At 34.9% G+C, this 27,110-nt stretch overlaps 1 protein-coding gene across 1 annotated transcript; it reads left to right on the top strand.

Annotated features, from left to right (window-relative positions):
- Positions 1 to 27,110, top strand: LOC119611110 (amyloid-beta-like protein; the record flags this gene model as incomplete). The annotated part of the gene is given in 11 exon segments (XM_037966578.1): positions 1 to 148; positions 299 to 520; positions 2,809 to 3,296; positions 3,363 to 3,467; positions 3,469 to 3,516; positions 7,479 to 7,628; positions 7,896 to 8,512; positions 8,572 to 8,716; positions 8,777 to 8,962; positions 26,558 to 26,569; positions 26,571 to 27,110. Coding segments are annotated over 11 exon segments (2,217 nt in total), but the record flags the coding sequence as incomplete, so codon positions are not given.

Raw genomic sequence — 27,110 nt, 5'->3', positions numbered from 1 at the left:
AAATTGCAGGCATATCCCAACAGAGATATTACCAATATAGTAGAATCATCACACTATCAGAAAATAGGTGGCTGGTGTCGTCAGGGTGCATTGAATGCTAATAAATGTAAGGGTGCCCATCGTTGGATTAAACCATTCCGTTGCTTGGGTAAGTTCTAACTATATTATTTACAAACAACTAATTCTGTTTTAAAGTCTCAATAGGAAGAGCAACAACAACAGCTTTAGCTTTCCGTCGTCGTTGTAGTTTGTTATACTTAGTTTGCAACTGACCGTTTTATGTTTTTTTTTGTTGTAGAAGGACCATTCCAATCGGATGCTTTATTAGTACCCGAAGGTTGTCTATTCGATCATATACACAATGCTTCACGTTGCTGGCCATTCGTTAGGTGGAATCAGACTGGTGCTGCTGCTTGTCAAGAGCGTGGCATGCAAATGCGTAGTTTTGCCATGTTGTTGCCATGTGGCATTTCCTTGTTTTCGGGTGTTGAATTTGTATGCTGTCCAAAACATTTTAAAAGTGAGTATGAATCTAAAGTATTTAAACCCTCCACCTAACTACCTACACACGCACACACATTCCTTCACTTATCTCCTGCTCTAAACACACTCACTAACATATACTTTTCCTTAACTAAAACACACAAAAAGGAAATAGTAGAATAAGAAAAAAATATTGTTTGTTTTACAAATGACTTAAATATGCGCTAGATATGTGTTGGAATAAATCGAAGTATCTAGTTTAGCGGAAGGAGATTAAAATCACAAACACAGACAGCTAGCACAAAACACACTCGCTCACATTCATTCTCACATAGCATTCCTTGTCAAAGAGGACGAGAGCCAACAAACTAATAATAAATATAACCCAATTTCGAAAAGTAAATGTTTGATAAACGTGACCAATTGGCCTGTAAATTTCTTTAGCTTAAAGATTCTCTAAGAATACAGATAAATAAAGGGAGCAGTATAGCAAAATGAAAAGCTAAAGGATTGAAAAATCTCTGGGATTAAATCTTCAACAATTAAAAAGAGATTTATACAACTTTGAGAAGATATCTTAAATATTATAGGGAAAGGATGAGTTAAACCTAAAACCAACCCAGAATCCGCTCGCTTTTATGTAATTGGTCCTCCGAACCGACAATCTAAAATTGTAATTTGATATTGTTGATCAAGCCAAATCAAAAATATGTATCTCGTCCATTAGGACCCTTGTCCAAGATCTGCTTCGAAATCAATTAAAAACATTTTCTACAAGATTTCTTCCGATAGATAGATAGATAGATAGATAGATAGATAGATAGATAGATAGATAGATAGATAGATTAGATATATAGATAGATAGCTAGATAGATCGATAGATAGATAGATCGATCGCTCGCTCTCTCGCTCTCGCTCCTCGCTCGCTCGCTCGCTCGCTCTCGCTCGCTCGCTCGCTCGCTCGCTCGCTAGCTCGCTCTCCTCGCTCGCTCGCTGCTCGCTCGCTCGCTCGCTCGCTCGCTCGCTCGCTCCTCGCTCGCTCGCTCGCTCGCTGCTCGCTCGCTCGCTCGCTCGCTCGCATAGCTAGTAGATCTAGATAGATAGATAGATAGCTAGATATATACAAATAGATAGCTTGCCCAAATCATTGGTCCATCAAACCAAACTATCCTTGTTATGTTCCAACTACTTGTCGAATATTGCACCAAAGATTGATCGCAGGGATCGCGTTAACAAATACCAGATCTTGATCAAATACTACTGATGCCAAGGTCCATTTGATATTCCTGGACTGTCAATTGCGTGTTAGTGTGTATTTCTGTGATTAATATGTAGTTGATCAGATCTCCTGATTACGAAAATATTGGTCCTTCAAGCCGACAATATGATATCCAAAACCATTATTGTAAAGTTCCCGTGATTCGCAGAAAGTTAAGGTTCAAGATTCTTGCTGTGGTGTCTTCGATTTTTATTTAGTTCCTTTAATCAATTGGTCCTTTGATCCAAACAATCCCTGTCTTTATTCAGTGCACTCCTATGATCTTTTGTAACAAATATTGCTGGATTGGGTGGCAGGTAATCAGCTACTAATGAAACCTTTAGTTTATAATACAATTGGTCTTTCTGTTCTCTGTTGAATAGCCATAGATGTTGTCCGCTAATGAGATATTGATATTGATCCAGATACAAAACTACTGTTGACAAGTCGCAGAAACTGATTGGTCCTTCGAACCAACGAAATCTAATCTTTAGATTTAAAAAAGGTTGATAGCTTCAATGCTGAATCAGTTAATATTTCCGAATTAAATAATAATCTCCCCAATTCTTCCTGGAGAGTTGAAGTTGATTGTATGGATCTTGTTTGTGATTGAGTTTGAGTCACTAATAATGTTGGAATCTTTCTTTCCCTATATATCTTGTTGTTCCATGTAATAAACCATTGTTTTAGACGTTCCACTCTTTCCTATCAAAAGTTCTGTTGCTTTAAAGTCGAAATAATGTTCCAATTTCCTCAGTATCGCAAAAACTTTCTTCTAGAAGTTATTCTAAAGGTTTCTCTTAACAACTTGTTATATCAAAGATTTTTGAAAGAAATTTCTTTCAGCATCCTGCGGCCGATTTTGCAAAGAATTAAATCGAAAGTGATTTTATTAAAAAATAAGTTTCGTAGATGACAAAATAAGCATGCAATGTCCCTGAAATTTATTCAGATTGCTTTAGATTACCTCAATTTCACAAAAACCTTCCTTTACATTAACAATTTTCCTGTTATTTAGCAAATTTCTTAAAACTGAAGGGAATTTTCTTTTGTTTCTCTTTCTTTAGCCGATGAAATACGCGTTAAGAAAACCGATTTACCCGTTTTGCCCCCAGCTGAAATCACTAATCCCATCAATGATGATTTAGATGATATCAGCAGCGAGGACAATGATTCCAACTACTCTAAAGACAACGGTGATGATATGGAAGATAACGATGATGATGAAGACGATTTATTGGCCGACGATGAAGAAGATGAAATGGCTGCCGATGAAGCGGCTGCCACAGGAGATGATGCTAATGCTGAATATGATTCTGTGGAGGATAATTATGAAGAAGATACAGCAGATAATTATGATCAACAGGGTAGCTCTAGTGGTGCTAAACCTACGCTGACAAAGAAGGAAGAACAAAAAACTTTGGGTGGAGAAGTTAACAGCAAATCAAATGGTGATTTGCCAATGCCACCCACAACCGGACAACCCACACCCGATCCTTACTTTACACACTTCGATCCCCATTATGAACACCAGAGCTACAAAGTAAGTCAAAAAGTAAGTGTTTTCCCATGCCCAGGCATTTTTTTTAATTATCAAAACCCAAATAAATTCTAAAACAAGGAAGCCCAACAGCGCCTCGAGGAATCGCATCGTGAAAAGGTAACACGAGTCATGAAGGACTGGTCTGATTTGGAGGAAAAATATCAAGATATGCGTTTGGCTGATCCCAAAGGCTGCCCAAAGTTTCAAACAGAGAATGACAGCACGTTTCCAGGTAAGTTTCAAGCAATTTTTAATTAAATATATTTTAAGGCAATAGCAGCCTAACTAGTACAAACTCTTAACTGTCTAAACTAAATATATTTTTAAGTTACAAGTCATGTTTAAGTTGCTCATATACATTTCATTTCATTACTATAACATTAACAAAAAGTTGACGATTTTAGTTTGGAAAATTTTTTGTTTCTTTATCATTTGAAGTTTCTTTTCTTATCATTACATTATTAGTATGTTTATGTCTTTGTATATAACTATTTAGTGTATCTGTATCAAGTAAACGTATTTGTTTATGTATTCTGTGTTATTTTTTCTTTAGTTGTAGTTGTGCATAATAATGGGAGCGAAAGAATCATCAGATATGAAGCTTTTATATATATTGTATAAATATAAATCTTTATAATAAATATATTAAATTTTCTGTAGTATGGTGCTAATGATAATGATGATGATGATAATGATTATCAAAATAAATTTAATTTGAAATTTAGCTAAAATATTTGATTACTCCCTAAATAAACATGATAATGATTTGCTGTAATAATACATAATTTTAAATACATAAATTGGTTATTAATCTGATTATTTTTCAAAGCTTTGTTGCTTTTACTACTACTACTACTACTAAATACTACATTTATTTACAACAATAATAATACTACCACTACTACTACTACTAAAATTATGTTTTTTTTTCTGTTGTACTTTACCACTACAATTACCATAAAATAATAAATATAATAAGCAAATTATAAAATTTAGTTAGTTGGAAAATTATCTGTAATCTAATTATCTAAAGCAAAAAGAAGCAGAAAAAATTTATATACATTTAAAGCAGAAAATGCGTTACTATTCACATTCCTACCCCCTGGTTTTTCTAAATAACCTATTCCCATGGAGACTTAATGAGGCTTGTGGAGTATGTTTATGAACTGTATTTGGTTGTTAGTGGCTAAGAGAAAAGGTTTTTTTTTTGTATTGTAAAGGCAGATGTTATTAGAACATAAAGGAAACTATTAGAAACTTAAAACAGTTCTTTCATATTAAAGAATTTAAAGATTAAATCATATATACATAGGATTCCTTTAAAAAACTCTTAAAATTCTTAAAATTTTCCAAAAGTTGTCCACTAGATTTAATCTTATGCAAGTTATTTGGGGTTATAAAACTTCCTTAATAAGAGAACTTAAAATTTCCAAAGCCTTTAGATCATATCCATGCTAAAGCTCTTTAATTTTCAACAAATCTTCTAGAATTAGATCAATTCAATCCGCGATCATTTGTTTTGACATTTAAACTTCCAAATCAAAGCAAAATTACAAAACGTTCCCAACGACAATTGGATCTTCGCTCCGGAACGTCCCGAGTCATATTCGGCCAAAGATTGTCAATCCAGCGACAGTTGTATCAATTGAAATTTTTCCCCCGGCCACAGTCGAACTGTTACAACAACAACAAAATACCTTGAAGAATTCTTCAAATCTTTTCCAATTCAAACTTGTCAATGGTGTTCCAGATCTTAAACTTTCAAAGTTGAAACTACTGAAATAAATTTTGGGTTACAGTCCAGTTCAAGTTTAAATTTGTTGCCTCAACAACTCAGACTTTCAAAATTAAGAAAAATACAATTGTGACCCAGATCTAAAACATCCAGAGTTAAAACCCTGCAATGCTTTGTATATATATCTGTGCAGATTTAGTTGATGTTTGTTGCTCCAACAACACAGACTTCCAAAATTAAGAAAAATTTAACGATTTCTGTACAAATGGATCTTAGACTGGATCTTATTTTTTAAGAAAATTGGTTGAGTTCTGATCTAATGCTGTTCCTCAACTTTTAAGCTGAAGTGAACAGCTTCAAGATCGTCCAAAGATTTCAAAATATTGTCAACAGGGTTTAAAACTCCTCCAGCTTTAATATAAAATATCTTTTGATTGTCTCATCTGAACCATTGAATCGACACAGTGGAGTTTCGGGATGGGAAAACCTGTATAATTGAGAAAACTTTAGGGTCGCTGAGTTTCAAGATCTTCTATCAAAGATCTATTCACTGTCAGAAACTTAAACTTCAGTTACTCTGTTTTCTGGCCAATCGTGGATCAAACTTAATGAGCATCCTTAAGAGGATCCCTAACTAGTAAGAACTAACCGCAAATTCGATGACCAAGTCATTGTCCAATATTTTCATGATTTAGAGAAGGGAATGTGCCTCTGATGGCTTCATCTCCATCATGGTCGTGCAAACTAATGCGTTGTCTCCGATGAACCTTCAGAAGTTGTAATCAAAGCATGGGAGTTCTTGTCATTACGAAGACATCTGTTACTAATAAAGGTAATGAATTCCTTTTCCTTCATCTCATTACGCTCAAGAGGTAGGCTCTGAGAAGCTGCTAACATTTGTGTTGCAGCATTCTGGGAAGCAATACCTTTATTCCCTTCTCCACGATAAACTACTTACTCAAAAGACAAGCAGTCCATCCTCTTTTGCGGATTGGTAGCTTATAGAGATCGATTACACATTGTTGGCTCTTGAGAACCTGCTAACATTTATCTTGCTCCGTTCTGGAAAACTATACCTTTATTATCATCAATGTTTACTATTATTCTCCTTCTCTATTCCACGATAAACGACTTACTCAAAACACCAGAAACAGTCCATTCTCTTTTGCGGTTGACAGATTGGTAGCTTCGATAAAGCTAGTGGGAGATTCGGAAGACCACATCTCTTCCGAATCTCCCACTGTTTTAAACTACAACATTGTTTAAGCTGATGTTTCGGTTTTAACGGAATTTATTCCAAAACTGAACTGATGGAACTATTGGGCTATTGAGAAGTCGAATCATTTGAATTGAATGGTGTAAAGCCTCCAGGAAAAGGAAATGAATTCCGCTTTCAAGCAGCGAATGATTTGAACCTGGTATATCGGTTCCAGGAAGATGAAATGAATTTCGCTTTTATGCAGTTAATCACTTATACTGCTGCTCGAATAAATGATCAAACGGTTATTCATGACGACTGATTTCGCAAATGTACACGATCTAGTTTCTCTTCCTATTACCTTCACTACATCTTTCCCAATTTCCCAAAGATTAGAGTGCAACTTTAGGCCAACAATTTTGGAACTACTTTATGCATCTTTCAAAGTTCGATATTCTCCTAAGCAATACGATCATTTAGTCCAAAGATTGAATCGATTCAACAGCAAAAATGAGCACACAGTTGTCCTGAGTCAAATTCAATATTGCACTGTTATAAAGGCTTCATTTTAAAGACTTTCAGAAATTTGAATTCCCAAATCTTGTAGGAGCTCTACAAACTATTAAACAGGAATTATTATTCATTCACTTTGTCACTGTGCGTATTCTTTTTAAATATATTCAAATTTATTCACTTACTCCCCCAAACATAAGATTTTTGTCAATCCACTCACTCATTGTCATTTCACTACCTCCCCCCCCCCCCCTCGTTTTCCTCATTTTGGTTTAAAAATTCACACCATTAACTCATGTTAATCGTAAACTGCATGTTGATGGTAGTCTAAAGGAATTCCTTAGATAAAAAAGGAATTCCTTTTTGAAAACATATTGAATACTTTTATTTAAAGGTTGATTTCTTTAGTAGAATTTGCACTCAGTAGTTTAACATTTTAAACAGATCCCACCCAACCTTCTCAAACTCGAACAACATTTGTATTTTTGTATAACTAACCCATTAGTAGTTAGAACCAATACACAGTTTCTTAAACATATTCCCAGCAAAACTTCTTTGTTTCTATCGCAAAAAAAATCACCCAAAATCAACAAAACAAAAATCATGACACCAAAAAAAGAAATATTTAAGAAAATTTTCAAATTTTTAGCCAAAATTTACAAAACCAAAAAAAAAAAAGCCAACTTCTTTCTGATAATCTTTCTCTCTTAAATGTACAATACATCTTTATATGGGAATGTAATTTTAGACTTCTGTTCAGGCACTCGAAGAGGAAGGTAATGCGGAAAAACACCAATTGGCAGCCATGCATCAGCAACGTGTTTTGGCACACATAAATCAACGTAAACGTGAGGCGATGACATGCTACACACAGGCCCTAACAGAGCAACCACCAAATGTAAGTAGTTTAAAATGTACGAACAGACAGACCGACAGACAGACAGACTGACTGACTGTGTGACTGACAGTCCCAGCAACTCTCGCCCCAACTCACACATAATCATCTCGTTCGTGTAAGAAATATATTTTCAAGAATTTCATGTTGTGTGTGTGTGTTCAACATTCCTTTCCTTCTCCTACATTACGTTTCCTCTTTCTTCTCTTAAAAACAAAATGTGTTACTGAGTTGCGGTATTATATGTTTTGTACAATTTTACTTTTAAAGGCTCATCATGTGGAGAAATGTTTGCAGAAATTATTGCGTGCTTTACACAAGGATCGTGCTCATGCTTTGGCTCATTATCGTCATCTCTTGAATTCCGGTGGTGCTGGCGGTTTGGAGGCTGCCGCCTCAGAACGTCCTCGCACTTTGGAACGTTTGATTGATATCGATCGTGCTGTTAATCAGTCCATGACCATGCTTAAACGTTATCCTGAATTGTCCAATAAGATTTCTCAGCTCATGAATGATTACATTTTGGCTTTGCGCAGTAAAGATGACATTCCCGGCTCTTCTTTGGGCATGAGTGAAGAAGCTGAGGCTGCCATTTTAGATAAATATCGTGTGGAAATTGAACGCAAGGTTGCCGAAAAGGAACGTTTACGTTTGGCCGAGAAACAACGCAAGGAGCAAAGAGCTGCTGAACGTGAGAAATTGCGTGAGGAAAAATTGCGTTTGGAGGCCAAGAAAGTGGACGATATGGTTAAAGCCGAACAAGATTCAGGAGCCTTTACCAGTGAAGAATCCAAAACCAGCAAAGATGAGTCTATCGTAGATCCCACAAAAATTGCTCACAGTGACAAAGATCTGGCAGCTGAGGAATATTTGGAGGCTACCTTAAGGTAAGTAATCCAAATTTTAAACAAGTTTATCATATTAATTTCTATTTCTCTTTTCACAGCACCAAAACCCAAACCATCCTGCCCACCGTGGATGATGAGGCTGTCCAGCGTGCTGTGGAGGATGTAGCCGCCGCCGTCGCCCATCAAGAGGCCGAACCTGCTGTCCAACACTTCATGTCCCATGATTTGGGTCATCGCGAATCGGTATTTCGCTTACGCTCTCTATACCCGTATTTACCTAAAACATATCCTTTCTTTTTGCAGAGCTTCTCTCTACGCAGAGAATTCTCTCATTCACCGGCGCATGCGAATAAGGAGGGTCGCAATGTCTATTTCACTTTATCCTTTGCCGGCATCGCCTTAATGGCAGCCATATTTGTGGGCATTGCTGTGGCCAAGTGGAGAACAGCTCGTTCGCCACATGCGCAAGGTTTTATTGAAGTTGATCAGGTGAGTGAAATAAAAGCGAATTTAAAATGTTTTTTTATACACAAGACCATAAACTAGATTTCAGTTCACACTACTTATACTATAACAATGACTATAATACAAGACTACAGACTACACTGTAGACTAGACTATATAATAGACTACAGACTAGACTATCTACAGGACCAAAGCCTAGAATATAGACTAGACTGAAGACTAGACTATAGACAAAGCTATTGTCTAGACTATGAACTAGACCATAGACTAGACTATAGACTCGACTATACACTAGACTTTAAACTAGAATATGGACTAGACTATACACTCGACTACGGACTAGACTACATGCAGGACAATAGAATAGACTATAGACTAGACTGAAGACTAAACTATAGGTAAGACTATAGATTACACTATAGACAAGACTATAGACAAGACTATAGGCTAGACTATATACTAGACTAGACTACTAAATTATATACTAGACTATATACTAGACTAGACTTTATACTAGACTATATGCAGGACAATAGACTAGACTATAGACAATACTGTAGACTAGACAATAGACTATAAGCTTGATTATAGACTATAGACTAGGCTACGGATTAGACCATATACTAGACTATAGAAAAGACTAGACTATACACAGGCCAATAGACTAGACTGTAGACTAAACAGAAGACTAGACTGAAAACTAGACTATAGACTATAAACTAGACTATAGACTATAAACTAGACAATAGACTAGGCTATAGACTAGACTATAGCTTGATTATAGACTATAGACTATAGACTAGGCTATGGATTAGACCATATACTAGACCATAGAAACGACTAGACTACACACAGGACAATAGACTAGACTACACATAGGACAATAGACTAGACTATAGACTTAACAGCAGACTAGACTATTAACCAGTCTATAGACTAGACTACAGCCTAGACTATAGACGGGACTATAGACTAGACTATTATAGACTAGACTAGACTATAGACGGGACTATAGACTAGACTATTATAGACTAGACTAGACTATAGACTAGACTAGACTATAGACTAGACTAGACTATAGACTAGACTATAGACTAGACTATAGACTAGACTATAGACTAGACTATAGTCTATAGGCAATAGACTAGATTAGACTAGAAGAGACTAGACTAGACTAGACTAGACTAGACTAGACTAGACTAGACTAGGCTAGACTAGACTAGACTAGACTAGACTAGGCTAGACTATACTAGACTATAGACTAGACTAGAATATAGACTAGACTATAGACTAGACTATAGACTAGACTATAGACTAGACTAGAATATAGACTAGACTAGACTAGACTATAGACTAGACTATAGACTAGACTATAGACTAGACTATACTATAGACTAGACTATAGACTAGACTATAGACTAGACTATAGACTAGACTATAGACTAGACTAGAAACTAGACTATAGACTAGACTATAGACTAGACTATAGACTAGACTATAGACTAGACTATAGACTAGACTATAGACTAGACTATAGACTAGACTATAGACTAGACTATAGACTAGACTATAGACTAGACTATAGACTAGACTATAGACTAGACTATAGACTAGACTATAGACTAGACTATAGACTAGACTATAGACTAGACTATAGACTAGACTATAGACTAGACTATAGACTAGACTAGAGACTAGACTATAGACTAGACTATAGACTAGACCATAGACTAGACTATAGACTAGACTATAGACTAGACAATAGACTAGACTATAGACTAGACAATAGACTAGACTATAGACTAGACTATAGACTAGACTATAGACTAGACTATAGACCAACTATAGACTAGACTATAGACTAGACTATAGACTAGACTATAGACTAGACTATAGAGTAGACTATAGACCAGACTATAGACTAGACTATAGACTAGACTATAGACTAGACTATAGACCAGACTATAGACTAGACTATATACTAGACTATAGACTATACTATAGACTAGACTATAGAATAGACTATAGACTAGACTATAGACTAGACTATAGTCTATAGACTAGACTAGATTAGACTATAGACTAGAAGAGACTAGACTATACTAGACTATACTAGACTATAGACTAGACTGTAGACTAGACTAGAAAAATAGACTAGACTATAGACTAGACTAGGCTAGACTATACTAGACTATAGACTAGACTAGACTAGACTAGACTAGACTATAGACTAGACTATAGACTAGACTATAGACTAGACTATAGACTAGACTATAGACTAGACTATAGACTAGACTATAGACTAGACTATAGACTAGACTATAGACTAGACTATAGACTAGACTATAGACTAGAACCTATAGACTAGACTATAGACTAGACTATAGACTAGACTATAGACGAGACTATAGACTAGACTATAGACTAGACTATAGACTAGACTATAGACGAGACTATAGACTAGACTATAGACTAGACTATAGACTAGACTATAGACTAGACTATAGACTAGACTATAGACTAGACTATAGACTAGACTATAGACTAGACTATAGACTAGACTAGACTAGACTAGACTAGACTAGACTAGACTAGACTAGACTAGACTAGACTAGACTAGACTAGGCTAGACTAGGCTAGACTATACTATACTAGACTATAGACTAGACTATAGACTAGACTATAGACTAGACTATAGACTAGACTAGAGACTAGACTAGAGACTAGACTATAGACTAGACTATAGACTAGACTATAGACTAGACTATAGAACTAGACTATAAACTAGACTATAGACTAGACTATAGACTAGACTATAGACTAGACTATAGACTAGACTAGACTATAAACTAGACTATAAACTAGACCATAGACTAGACTAGACTATGGACTAGACTATGGACTAGACTATAGACTAGACTATAGACTAGACTGTAGACTAGACTATAGACTAGACTATAGACTAGACTGTAGACTAGACTATAGACTAGACTATAGACTAGACTATAGACTAGACTATAGACTAGACTATAGACTAGACTATAGACTAGACTATAGACTAGACTATAGACTAGACTATAGACTAGACTATAGACTAGACTATAGACTAGACTATAGACTAGACTATAGACTAGACTATAGACTAGACTATAGACTAGACTATATACTAGACTATAGACTAGACTATAGACTAGACTATAGACTAGACTATAGACTAGACTATAGACTAGACTATAGACTAGACTATAGACTAGACTATAGACTAGACTATAGACTAGACTATAGACTAGACTATAGACTAGACTATAGACAAGACTATAGACAAGACTATAGACTAGACTATAGACTAGACTATAGACTAGACTATAGACTAGACTATAGACTAGACTATAGACTAGACTATAGACTAGACTATAGACTAGACTATAGACTAGACTATAGACTAGACTATAGACTAGACGATAGACTAGACTGTAGACTAGACTATAGACTAGACTATAGACTAGACTATAGACTAGACTATAGACTAGACTATAGACTAGACTATAGACTAGACTATAGACTAGACTATAGACTAGACTATAGACTAGACTATAGACTAGGCTATAGACTAGACTATAGACTAGACTATAGACTAGACTATAGACTAGACTAAGACTAGACTATAGACTAGACTATAGACTAGACTATAGACTAGACTATAGACTAGACTATAGACTAGACTATAGACTAGACTATAGACTAGACTATAGACTAGACTATAGACTAGACTATAGACTAGACTATAGACTAGACTATAGACTAGACTATAGACTAGACTATAGACTAGACTATAGACTAGACTATAGACTAGACTATAGACTAGACTATAGACTAGACTATAGACTAGACTAGACTATAGACTAGACTATAGACTAGACTATAGACTAGACTATAGACTAGACTATAGAATAGACTATAGACTAGACTATAGACTAGACTATAGACTAGACTATAGACTAGACTATAGACTAGAATATAGACTAGACTATAGACTAGAATATAGACTAGACTATAGGCTATAGAAAAGACTAGACTATACTAGACTATAGACTAGACTAGAATATAGACTAGAATATAGACTAGACTATAGACTAGACTAGAATATAGACTAGACTATAGACTAGACTATAAACTAGACTATAGACTAGACTATAGACTAGACTATAGACTAGACTATAGACTAGACTAGAATATAGATTAGACTATAGACTAGACTATAGACTAGACTATAGACTAGACTTTCGACTAGACTATAGACTAGACTATAGACTAGACTATAGACTAGACTATAGACTAGACTATAGACTAGACTATAGACTAGAATAGACTATAGACTAGAATATAGACTAGACTATAGACTAGACTATAGACTAGACTATAGACTAGACTATAGACTAGACTATAGACTAGACAATAGACTAGACTGTAGACTAGACTATAGACTAGACTATAGACTAGACTATAGACTAGACTATAGACTAGACTATAGACTAGACTATAGACTAGACTATAGACTAGACTATAGACTAGACTATAGACTAGACTATAGACTAGACTATAGACTAGACTATAGACTAGACTATAGACTAGACTATAGATTAGACTATAGACTAGACTATAGACTAGACTATAGACTAGACTATAGACTAGACTATAGACTAGACTGTAGACTAGACTATAGACTAGACTATAGACTAGACTATAGACTAGACTATAGACTAGACTATAGACTAGACTATAGACTAGACTATAGACTAGACTATAGACTAGACTATAGACTAGACTATAGACTAGACTATAGACTAGACTATAGACTAGACTATAGACTAGACTATAGATTAGACTATAGACTAGACTATAGACTAGACTATAGACTAGACTATAGACTAGACTATAGACTAGACTATAGACTAGACTATATACTAGACTATAGACTAGACTATAGACTAGACTATAGACTAGACTATAGACTAGACTATAGACTAGACTATAGACTAGACTATAGACTAGACTATAGACTAGACTATAGACTAGACTATAGACTAGACTATAGACTAGACTATAGGCTAGACTATAGACTAGACTATAGACTAGACTATAGACTAGACTATAGACTAGACTATAGACTAGACTATAGACTAGACTATAGACTAGACTATAGACTAGTCTATAGACTAGACTATAGACTAGACTATAGACTAGACTATAGACTAGACTATAGACTAGACTATAGACTAGACTATAGACTAGACTATAGACTAGACTATAGACTAGACTATAGACTAGACTATAGACTAGACTATAGACTAGACTATAGACTAGCTATAGATAGACTATAGACTAGACTATAGACTAGACTATAGACTAGACTATAGGCTAGACTATAGACTAGACTATAGACTAGACTATAGACTAGACTATAGACTAGACTATAGACTAGACTATAGACTAGACTATAGACTAGACTATAGACTAGACTATAGACTAGACTATAGACTAGACTATAGACTAGACTATAGACTAGACTATAGACTAGACTATAGACTAGACTATAGACTAGACTAAACTATAAACTAGACTAGACTATATAGACTAGACTATAGACTAGACTGTAGACTAGACTATAGACTAGACTGTAGACTAGTCTATAGACTAGACTAGACTAGACTATAGACTAGACTATAGACTAGACTATAGACTAGACTATAGACCAGACTATAGACTAGACTATAGACTAGACTATAGACTAGACTATAGACTAGACTAGACTATAGACTAGACTATAGACTAGACTGTAGACTAGACTATAGACTAGACTGTAGACTAGACTATAGACTAGACTAGACTATAGACTAGACTATAGACTAGACTATAGACTAGACTATAGACTAGACTATAGACTAGACTATAGACTAGACTATAGACTAGACTATAGACTAGACTATAGACTAGACTATAGACTAGACTATAGACTAGACTATAGACTAGACTATAGACTAGACTATAGACTAGACTATAGACTAGACTAAACTATAAACTAGACTAGACTATATAGACTAGACTAGACTAGACTAGACTATATAGACTAGACTATAGACTAGACTGTAGACTAGACTATAGACTAGATTGTAGACTAGACTATAGACTAGACTAGACTATAGACTAGACTATAGACTAGAATATAGACTAGACTATAGACTAGACTATAGACCGACTATAGACTAGACTATAGACTAGACTATAGACTAGACTATAGACTAGACTAGACTATATAGACTAGACTATAGACTAGACTGTAGACTAGACTATAGACTAGACTGTAGACTAGACTATAGACTAGACTAGACTATAGACTAGACTATAGACTAGACTATAGGCTAGACTATAGACTAGACTATAGACTAGACTATAGACTAGACTATAGACTAGACTATAGACTAGACTATAGACTAGACTATAGGCTAGACTATGACTAGACTATAGACTAGACTATAGGCTAGATATATACTAGACTATAGACTAGACTATAGACTAGACTATAGACTAGACTATAGACTAGACCATAGACTAGACTATAGACTAGACTATAGACTAGTCTATAGACTAGACTATAGACTAGACTATAGACTATAGACTAGACTAGACTATAGACTAGACTATAGACTAGACTATAGACTAGACTATAGACTAGACTATAGACTAGACTATAGGCTAGACTATAGACTAGACTATAGACTAGACTATAGACTAGACTATAGGCTAGACTATAGACTAGACTATAGACTAGACTATAGACTAGACTATAGACTAGACTAAACTATAAACTAGACTAGACTATATAGACTAGACTAGACTATATAGACTAGACTATAGACGACTGTAGACTAGACTATAGACTAGACTGTAGACTAGACTATAGACTAGACTAGACTAGACTATAGACTAGACTATAGACTAGACTATAGACTAGACTATAGACCAGACTATAGACTAGACTAGACTGTAGACTAGACTATAGACTAGACTATAGACTAGACTATAGACTAGACTATAGACTAGACTATAGACTAGACTATAGACTAGACTATAGACTAGACTATAGACTAGACTATAGACTAGACTATAGACTATACTATAGACTAGACTATAGACTAGACTATAGACTAGACTATAGACTAGACTATAGGCTAGACTATAGGCTAGACTATAGACCAGACTATAGACTAGATTAGACTATAGACTAGACTAGACTAGACTACAGACTAGACTAGACTATAGACTATACTATAGACTAGACTACAGACTAGACTAAAGACTAGACTGTAGACAAGACTATAGACTAGACTGGACTATAGACTAGACTATAGACTAGAATAGACTAGACTATAGACTAGACTATAGACTAGACTATAGACTACTATAGACTAGACTATAGACTAGACTATAGACTAGACTATAGACTAGACTATAGACTAGACTATAGACTAGACTATAGACTAGACTATAGACTAGACTATAGACTAGACTATAGACTAGACTATAGACTAGACTATAGACTAGACTATAGACTAGACTATAGACTAGACTATAGACTAGACTATAGACTAGACTATAGACTAGACTATAGACTAGACTATAGACTAGACTATAGACTAGACTATAGACTAGACTATAGAAGATAGACTATAGACTAGACTATAGACTAGACTATAGACTAGACTATAGACTAGACTATAGACTAGACTATAGACTAGACTATAGACCAGACTATAGACTAGACTATAGACTAGACTATATAGACTCTACTGTAGACTAGACTATAGACTAGACTATAGACTAGACTATAGACTAGACTATAGACTAGACTATAGACTAGACTATAGACTAGACTATAGACTAGACTATAGACTAGACTATAGACTAGACTATAGACTAGACTATAGACTAGATTATAGACTAGACTATAGACTAGACTATAGACTAGACTATAGACTAGACTATAGACCAGACTATAGACTAGACTATAGACTAGACTATAGACTAGACTATAGACTAGACTATAGACTAGACTATAGACTAGACTATAGACTAGACTATAGACTAGACTATAGACTAGACTATAGACTAGACTATAGACTAGACTATAGACTAGACTATAGACTAGACTATAGACTAGACTATAGACTAGACTATAGACTAGACTATAGACTAGACTATAGACTAGACTATAGACTAGACTATAGACTAGACTATAGACTAGACTATAGACTAGACTATAGACTAGACTATAGACTAGACTATAGACTAGACTAGACTAGACTATAGACTGACTATAGACTAGACTATAGACTAGACTATAGACTAGACTAGTTTAGTCTAGTCTAGTCTAGTCTATTCAAGTCTAGTCTATTCAAGTCTAGTCTAGTCTATTCTAGTCTAGTATAGCCTATTCTAGTCTAGTCTATAGTCTAGTCTATAGTCTATAGTCTATAGTCTAGTCTAGTCTATAGTTTAATCTATAGTCCAGTCCACAGTCTAGTCTAGACAATAGACTAGACTATAGACTAGACTGTAGACTAGTATAGATTAAACTATAGACTAGACTATAGACTAGATATAGACTGACTAGAGATAGACTAGACTAGACTAGACTAGACTAGACTAGACTAGATAGACTAGACTAACTAGACTAACTAGACTAGACATAGACTAGACTATAGAGAGACTAGAGTATAGAATAGACTAGACTATAGACTAGACTAGACTATAGACTAGACTAGATAGACTAGACTAGACTAGACTAGACTATAGACTATAGACTAGACTATAGACTAGACTAGACTATGACTATAGACTAGACTAGACTATAGACTAGACTAGACTAGACTATAGACTAGACTAGACTAGACTATAGACTAGACTATAGACTAGACTATAGACTAGACTATAGACTAGACTATGACTATAGACTAGATAGACTAGACTATAGACTAGACTATAGACTAGACTATAGACTAGACTATAGACTAGACTATAGACTAGACTATACACTAGACTATAGACTAGACTATAGACTAGACTATAGACTAGACTATAGACTAGACTATAGATTAGACTATAGACTAGACTATAGACAAGACTATAGACTAGACTATAGACTAGACTATAAACTAGACTATAGACTAGACTAGACTATAGATAGACTAAAACTAGACTATAGACTAGACTAGACTATAGACTAGACTATAGACTAGACTAGACTATAGACTAGACTAGACTATAGACTAGACTAGACTATAGACTAGACTATAGACTAGACTATAGACTAGACTATAGACTAGACTAAAGACTAGACTATAGACTAGACTATAGACTAGACTATAGACTAGACTATAGACTAGACTATAGACTAGACTATAGACTAGACTATAGACTAGACTATAGACTAGACTATAGACTAGACTATAGACTAGACTATAGACTAGACTATAGACTAGACTATAGACTAGACTATAGACTAGACTATAGACTAGACTATGACTAGACTATAGACTAGACTATAGACTAGACTATAGACTGGACTGTAGACTAGACTATAGACTAAACTATAGACTAGACTAGAATAGACTAGACTAAACTAGACTAAACTAGACTAAACTAGATAAAGACTATAGACTAGACTATAGACTAGACTAGACTAGAATAGGCTACACTAGACTAGACTAGAATAGACTAGACTATACTAGACTATAGACTATAATATAGACTATAGACAGACTAGACTAGACTAGACTAACAAGACACAAGACTAGACTAGACTAAAGACTATAGACTAGACTATAGACTAGAATAGACTAGACTAGACTAGACTAGACTAGACTAGACTATAGACTAGACTAGACTAGACTAGACTAGACTAGACTAGACTAGACTAGACTATAGACTAGACTAGACTATAGACTAGACTAGACTAGACTAGACTATAGACTAGACTAGACTGTAGACTAGACTAGACTGTAGACTAACTAGACTATAGACTAGACTATACTGAATAGACTAGACTATAGACTAGACCATAGGCTAGAGTATAGACTAGACTATAGGCTAGAGTATAGACTAGAGTATAGACTAGACTAGACTAGACTATAGACTAGACTATAGACTAGACTATAGACTAGACTATAGACTAGACTATAGACTAGACTATAGACTAGACTATAGACTAGACTATAGACTAGACTATAGACTAGACTATAGACTAGACTATAGACTAGACTATAGACTAGACTATAGACTAGACTATAGACTAGACTATAGACTAGACTATAGACTAGACTATAGACTAGACTATAGACTAGACTATAGACTAGACTATAGACTAGACTATACTGAATAGACTAGACTATAGACTAGACTATAGACTAGACTATAGACTAGACTATAGACTAGACTACAGACTAGACTATAGACTAGACTATAGACTAGACTATAGACTAGACTATAGACTAGACTACAGACTAGACTATAGACTAGACTACAGACTAGACTATAGACTAGACTATAGACTAGACTATAGACTAGACTATAGACTAGACTATAGACTAGACTATAGACTAGACTATAGACTAGACTATAGACTAGACTATAGACTAGACTATAGACTAGACTATAGACTAGACTATAGACTAGACTATAGACTAGACTATAGACTAGACTATAGACTAGACTATAGACTAGACTATAGACTAGACTATATACTAGACTATAGACTAGACTATAGACTAGACTATAGACTAGACTATAGACTAGACTATAGACTAGACTATAGACTAGACTATAGACTAGACTATAGACTAGACTAGACTAGACTATAGACTAGACTATAGACTAGACTATAGACTAGACTATAGACTAGACTATAGACTAGACTAAAGACTAGACTATAGACTAGACTATAGACTAGACTATAGACTAGACTATAGACTAGACTATAGACTAGACTAAGACTAGACTATAGACTAGACTATAGACTAGACTATAGACTAGACTATAGACTAGACTATAGACTAGACTATAGACTAGACTATAGACTAGACTATAGACTAGACTATAGACTAGACTATAGACTAGACTATAGACTAGACTATAGACTAGACTATAGACTAGACTATAGACTAGACTATAGACTAGACTATAGACTAGACTATAGACTAGACTATAGACTAGACTATAGACTAGACTATAGACTAGACTATAGACTAGACTATAGACTAGACTATAGACTAGACTATAGACTAGACTATAGACTAGACTATAGACTAGACTATAGACTAGACTATAGACTAGACTATAGACTAGACTATAGACTAGACTATAGACTAGACTATAGACTAGACTATAGACTAGACTATAGACTAGACTATAGACTAGACTATAGACTAGACTATAGACTAGACTATAGACTAGACTATAGACTAGACTATAGACTAGACTATAGACTAGACTATAGACTAGACTAGACTAGACTATAGACTAGAATAGACTAGACTATAGACTAGACTATAGACTGACTATAGACTAGACTATAGACTAGACTATAGACTAGACTATAGACTAGACTATAGACTAGACTATAGACTAGACTATAGACTAGACTAAGACTAGACTATAGACTAGACTATAGACTAGACTATAGACTAGACTATAGACTAGACTATAGACTAGACTAAGACTAGACTATAGACTAGACTATAGACTAGACTATAGACTAGACTATAGACTAGACTATAGACTAGACTATAGCTAGACTATAGACTAGACTATAGACTAGACTATAGACTAGACTATAGACTAGACTATAGACTAGACTATAGACTAGACTATAGACTAGACTATAGACTAGACTATAGACTAGACTATAGACTAGACTATAGACTAGACTATAGACTAGACTATAGACTAGACTATAGACTAGACTATAGACTAGACTATAGACTAGACTATAGACTAGACTATAGACTAGACTATAGACTAGACTATAGACTAGACTATAGACTAGACTATAGACTAGACTATAGACTAGACTATAGACTAGACTATAGACTAGACTATAGACTAGACTATAGACTAGACTATAGACTAGACTATAGACTAGACTATAGACTAGACTATAGACTAGACTATAGACTAGACTATAGACTAGACTATAGACTAGACTATAGACTAGACTATAGACTAGACTATAGACTAGACTATAGACTAGACTATAGACTAGACTATAGACTAGACTAGACTATAGACTAGACTAGACTATAGACTAGACTAGACTATAGACTAGACTAGACTAGACTAGACTATAGACTAGACTATAGACTAGACTAAAGACTAGACTATAGACTAGACTATAGACTAGACTATAGACTAGACTATAGACTAGACTATAGACTAGACTATAGACTAGACTATAGACTAGACTATAGACTAGACTATAGACTAGACTATAGACTAGACTATAGACTAGACTATAGACTAGACTATAGACTAGACTATAGACTAGACTATAGACTAGACTATAGACTAGACTATAGACTAGACTATAGACTAGACTATAGACTAGACTATAGACTAGACTATAGACTAGACTATAGACTAGACTATAGACTAGACTATAGACTAGACTATAGACTAGACTATAGACTAGACTATAGACTAGACTATAGACTAGACTATAGACTAGACTATAGACTAGACTATAGACTAGACTATAGACTAGACTATAGACTAGACTATAGACTGGACTGTAGACTAGACTATAGACTAAACTATAGACTAGACTAGACTAGAATAGAATAGAATAGAATAGAATAGAATAGACTAGACTAGACTAAACTAGACTAAACTAGACTAAACTAGACTAAAGACTATAGACTAGACTATAGACTAGACTAGACTAGAATAGGCTACACTAGACTAGACTAGAATAGACTAGACTATAGACTAGACTATAGACTAGAATAGACTAGACCAGACTAGACTAGACAAGACAAGACTAGACTAGACTAAAGACTAGAATAGACTAGACTATAGACTAGAATAGACTAGACTAGACTAGACTAGACTAGACTAGACTATAGACTAGACTAGACTAGACTAGACTAGACTAGACTAGACTAGACTAGACTAGACTAGACTAGACTAGACTAGACTAGACTAGACTAGACTAGACTAGACTATAGACTAGACTAGACTATAGACTAGACTAGACTAGACTAGACTAGACTATAGACTAGACTAGACTGTAGACTAGACTAGACTGTAGACTAGACTAGACTATAGACTAGACTATACTGAATAGACTAGACTATAGACTAGACCATAGGCTAGAGTATAGACTAGACTATAGGCTAGAGTATAGACTAGAGTATAGACTAGACTATAGACTAGACTATAGACTAGACTATAGACTAGACTATAGACTAGACTATAGACTAGATTATAGACTAGACTATAGACTAGACTATAGACTAGACTATAGACTAGACTATAGACTAGACTATAGACTAGACTATAGACTAGACTATAGACTAGACTATAGACTAGACTATAGACTAGACTATAGACTAGACTATAGACTAGACTATAGACTAGACTATAGACTAGACTACAGACTAGACTATAGACTAGACTATAGACTAGACTATAGACTAGACTATAGACTAGACTATAGACTAGACTATAGACTAGACTATAGACTAGACTATAGACTAGACTATAGACTAGACTATAGACTAGACTATAGACTAGACTATAGACTAGACTATAGACTAGACTATAGATTAGACTATAGATTAGACTATAGACTAGACTATAGATTAGACTATAGACTAGACTAGACTATAGACTAGAGACTATAGACTCGACTATAGACTCGACTATAGACTAGACTGCAGACTAGACTATAGACTAGACTATAGACTCGACTATAGACTAGACTAGAGACTAGACTATAGACTAGACTATAGACTAGACTATAGACTAGACTATAGACTAGACTACAGACTAGACTATAGACTAGACTATACTGAATAGACTAGACTATAGACTAGACTATACTGAATAGACTAGACTATAGACTAGACTATACTGAATAGACTAGACTATAGACTAGACTATACTGAATAGACTAGACTATAGACTAGACTATAGACTAGACTATAGACTAGACTATAGACTAGACTATAGACTAGACTACAGACTAGACTATAGACTAGACTATAGACTAGACTATAGACTAGACTATAGACTAGACTACAGACTAGACTATAGACTAGACTACAGACTAGACTACAGACTAGACTATAGACTAGACTATAGACTAGACTATAGACTAGACTATAGACTAGACTATAGACTAGACTATAGACTAAACTATAGACTAGACTATAGACTAGACTATAGACTAGACTATAGACTAGACTATAGACTAGACTATAGACTAGACTATAGACTAGACTATAGACTAGACTATAGACTAGACTATAGACTAGACTATAGACTAGACTATAGACTAGACTATAGACTAGACTATAGACTAGACTATAGACTAGACTATAGACTAGACTATAGACTAGACTATAGACTAGACTATAGACTAGACTATAGACTAGACTATAGACTAGACTATAGACTAGACTATAGACTAGACTATAGACTAGACTATAGACTAGACTAAAGACTAGACTATAGACTAGACTATAGACTAGACTATAGACTAGACTATAGACTAGACTATAGACTAGACTATAGACTAGACTATAGACTAGACTATAGACTAGACTATAGACTAGACTATAGACTAGACTATAGACTAGACTATAGACTAGACTATAGACTAGACTATAGACTAGACTATAGACTAGACTATAGACTAGACTATAGACTAGACTATAGACTAGACTATAGACTAGACTATAGACTAGACTATAGACTAGACTATAGACTAGACTATAGACTAGACTATAGACTAGACTATAGACTAGACTATAGACTAGACTATAGACTAGACTAGACTATGGACTAGACTATAGACTAGACTATAGACTAGACTATAGACTAGACTATAGACTAGACTATAGACTAGACTATAGACTAGACTATAGACTAGACTATAGACTAGACTATAGACTAGACTATAGACTAGACTATAGACTAGACTATAGACTAGACTATAGACTAGACTATAGACTAGACTATAGACTAGACTATAGACTAGACTATAGACTAGACTATAGACTAGACTATAGACTAGACTATAGACTAGACTATAGACTAGACTATAGACTAGACTATAGACTAGACTATAGACTAGACTATAGACTAGACTATAGACTAGACTATAGACTAGACTAGACTAGACTATAGACTAGACTAGACTAGACTATAGACTAGACTATAGACTAGACTATAGACTAGACTATAGACTAGACTATAGACTAGACTATAGACTAGACTATAGACTAGACTATAGTCTATAGACTATAGACTAGACTATAGACTAGACTATAGACTAGACTATAGACTAGACTATAGTCTATAGACTAGACTATAGACAAGACTATAGACTAAACTATAAACTAGACTATAGTCTGCTGTAGTCTATCGCCTGGACTAGTCTATCGTCTGGTCTAGTCTATAGTCTGGTCTAGTCTATAGTCTGGTCTAGTCTATAGTCTGGTCTAGTCTATAGTCTGGTCTAGTCTATAGTCTGGTCTAGCCAATAATCTGGTCTAGTCTATAGTCTGGTCTAGTCTATAGTCTGGTCTAGTCTATAGTCTGGTCTAGTCTATAGTCTGGTCTAGTCTATAGTCTGGTCTAGTCTAGTAGTCTGCTCTAGTCTATAGTCTGGTCTAGTCTATAGTCTGCTCTAGTCTATATGTCTGGTCTAGTCTATAGTCTGGTCTATCCAATAGTCTGGTCCAGTCTATAGTCTGGTCTAGTCTATAGTCTGGTCCAGTCTATAGTCTGGTCTAGCCAATAATCTGGTCTAGTCTACAGTCTGGTCTAGTCTATAGTCTGGTCTAGTCTATAGTCTGGTCCAGTCTATAGTCTGGTCTAGCCAATAATCAGGTCTAGTCTACAGTCTGGTCTAGTCTATAGTCTGGTCTAGTCTATAGTCTGGTCTAGTCTATAGTCTGGTCTAGTTTATAGTCTGGTCTATCCTATGGTCTGGTCTAGTCTATATTCTGGTCTAGTCTATAGTCTGGTCTAGTCTATAGTCTGGTCTAGTCAATAGTCTGGTCTGTTCTATAGTCTGGTCTAGTCTATAGTCTGGTCTAGTCTATAGTCTGGTCAAGTCTATAGTCTGGTCTAGTCAATAGTCTGGTCTATTCTATAGTCTGGTCTATTCTATAGTCTGGTCTAGTCTATAGTCTGGTCTAGTCTATAGTCTGGTCTAGTCTATAGTCTGGTCTATAGTCTGATCTAGTCAATAGTCTGGTCTATTCTATAGTCTGGTCTAGCCAATAGTCTGGTCTAGTCTATAGTCTGGTCTAGTCTAGTCTATAGTCTGGTCTATAGTCTATAGTCTGGTCTAATCTATAGTCTAGTCCATAGTCTGGTCTTGTCCATGTCTATAGTCTGGTCTACTCTATAGTCTGGTCTTGTCTATAGTCTGGTCTTGTCTATAGTCTGGTCTAGTCTATAGTCTGGTCTAGTCTAGGCTATAGTCTGGTCTATCCAATAGTTTGGTCTAGTCTATTGTCTGGTCTATCCAATAGTCTAGTCTAGGCTATAGTCTGGTCTATTCAATAGTCTGGTCTAGCCAATAGTCTGGTCTAGTCTATAATCTGGTCTAGTCTATAGTCTGGTCTAGTCAATAGTCTGGTCTAGTCTATAGTCTGGTCTAGTCTATAGTCTGGTCTAGGTCTATAGTCTGGTCTAGTCTATAGTCTGGTCTAGCCAACAGTCTGGTCTAGTCTATAGGCTAGTCTATAGTCTGGTCTATTCTATAGTCTATTCTATTCAATAGTCTGGTCTATTCAATAGTCTGGTCTAGTCTATAGTCTGGTCTAGTCTATAGTCTGGTCTAGCCAATAGTCTGGTCTAGTCTATAGTCTGGTCTAGTCTATAGTCTGGTCTAGTCTATAGTCTGGTGTAGTCTATAGTATGGTCTAGTCTATGGTCTGGTCTAGCCAAAAGTCTGGTCTAGTCCATAGTCTGGTCTATAGTCTACAGTCTAGTCTATAGTCTGGTCTATCCAATAGTTTGGTCTAGTCTATAGTCTGGTCTAGTCTATAGTCTGGTCTAGTCTATAGTCTGGTCTAGTCTATAGTCTGGTCTAGTCTATAGTCTGGTCTAGTCTATAGTATTGTCTAGTATATAGTCTAGTCTATAGTCTAGTAGTCTACAGTCTAGTCTATAGTCTAGTCTAGTCTATAGTCTAGACTATAGTCTATATAGACTAAACTATAGACTAGACCAGACCAGACTAGACTATAGTCAAGCCTCGTACGTAGAGCTGAAAGAAATTTTAATAAATTTAATATTATTTTTTACAATTTAAATTTTCTTTTATTCCAGAATGCCACCGCCACATCATCCCGTTGTACCCGAGGAGAAAATAGTGCCGAGTATGCAAATAAATGGTTATGAAAATCCCACTTACAAATATTTTGAGGTTAAGGAGTAAAAACATTCCACAAACCAACAAACACACAATTTCTCAAAAAAAAAAGAAATGTTTAAATAAAAAACTCATTTTAAAAGACAAAAAAAACCCAAATTTAAACAAATTTTACAGAGGACTAACAAAATCATGAAGAGAAAAAAAAATGATATTTTGAAAGCCAAGCAATTTCTAACTAAATATTAAATGAAAAACAAACAACTCCCATAAATTCTACTAAAAAACATTCAATAATTAATAAAAACTAATAATTTCTTTTATTAAACATTTAAACGTTGTTCTTGTTTAGAAAGTACATTGATGAAAAACCAAAAATAAAAACATAAACATAATTTAAAATTGATGGTGTGTAATGCAAAAAAATAAATAAAAAAATAATTAAGTATAAAACAAACTTATTAATAAGTAATAAATGTAAAACAAACACAAACCAAAACAAAAAAAAAA

This window comes from Lucilia sericata, unplaced genomic scaffold (assembly GCF_015586225.1).
Source record: "Lucilia sericata isolate MDLA Ls3-8-SP2 unplaced genomic scaffold, ASM1558622v1 Contig001363F_arrow, whole genome shotgun sequence".
In the NCBI taxonomy this organism is placed as follows: Eukaryota; Metazoa; Arthropoda; class Insecta; order Diptera; family Calliphoridae; genus Lucilia; species Lucilia sericata.
Note: the sequence above shows the minus strand (reverse complement) of the source record. Positions and strands in the feature narration are given on the sequence as shown.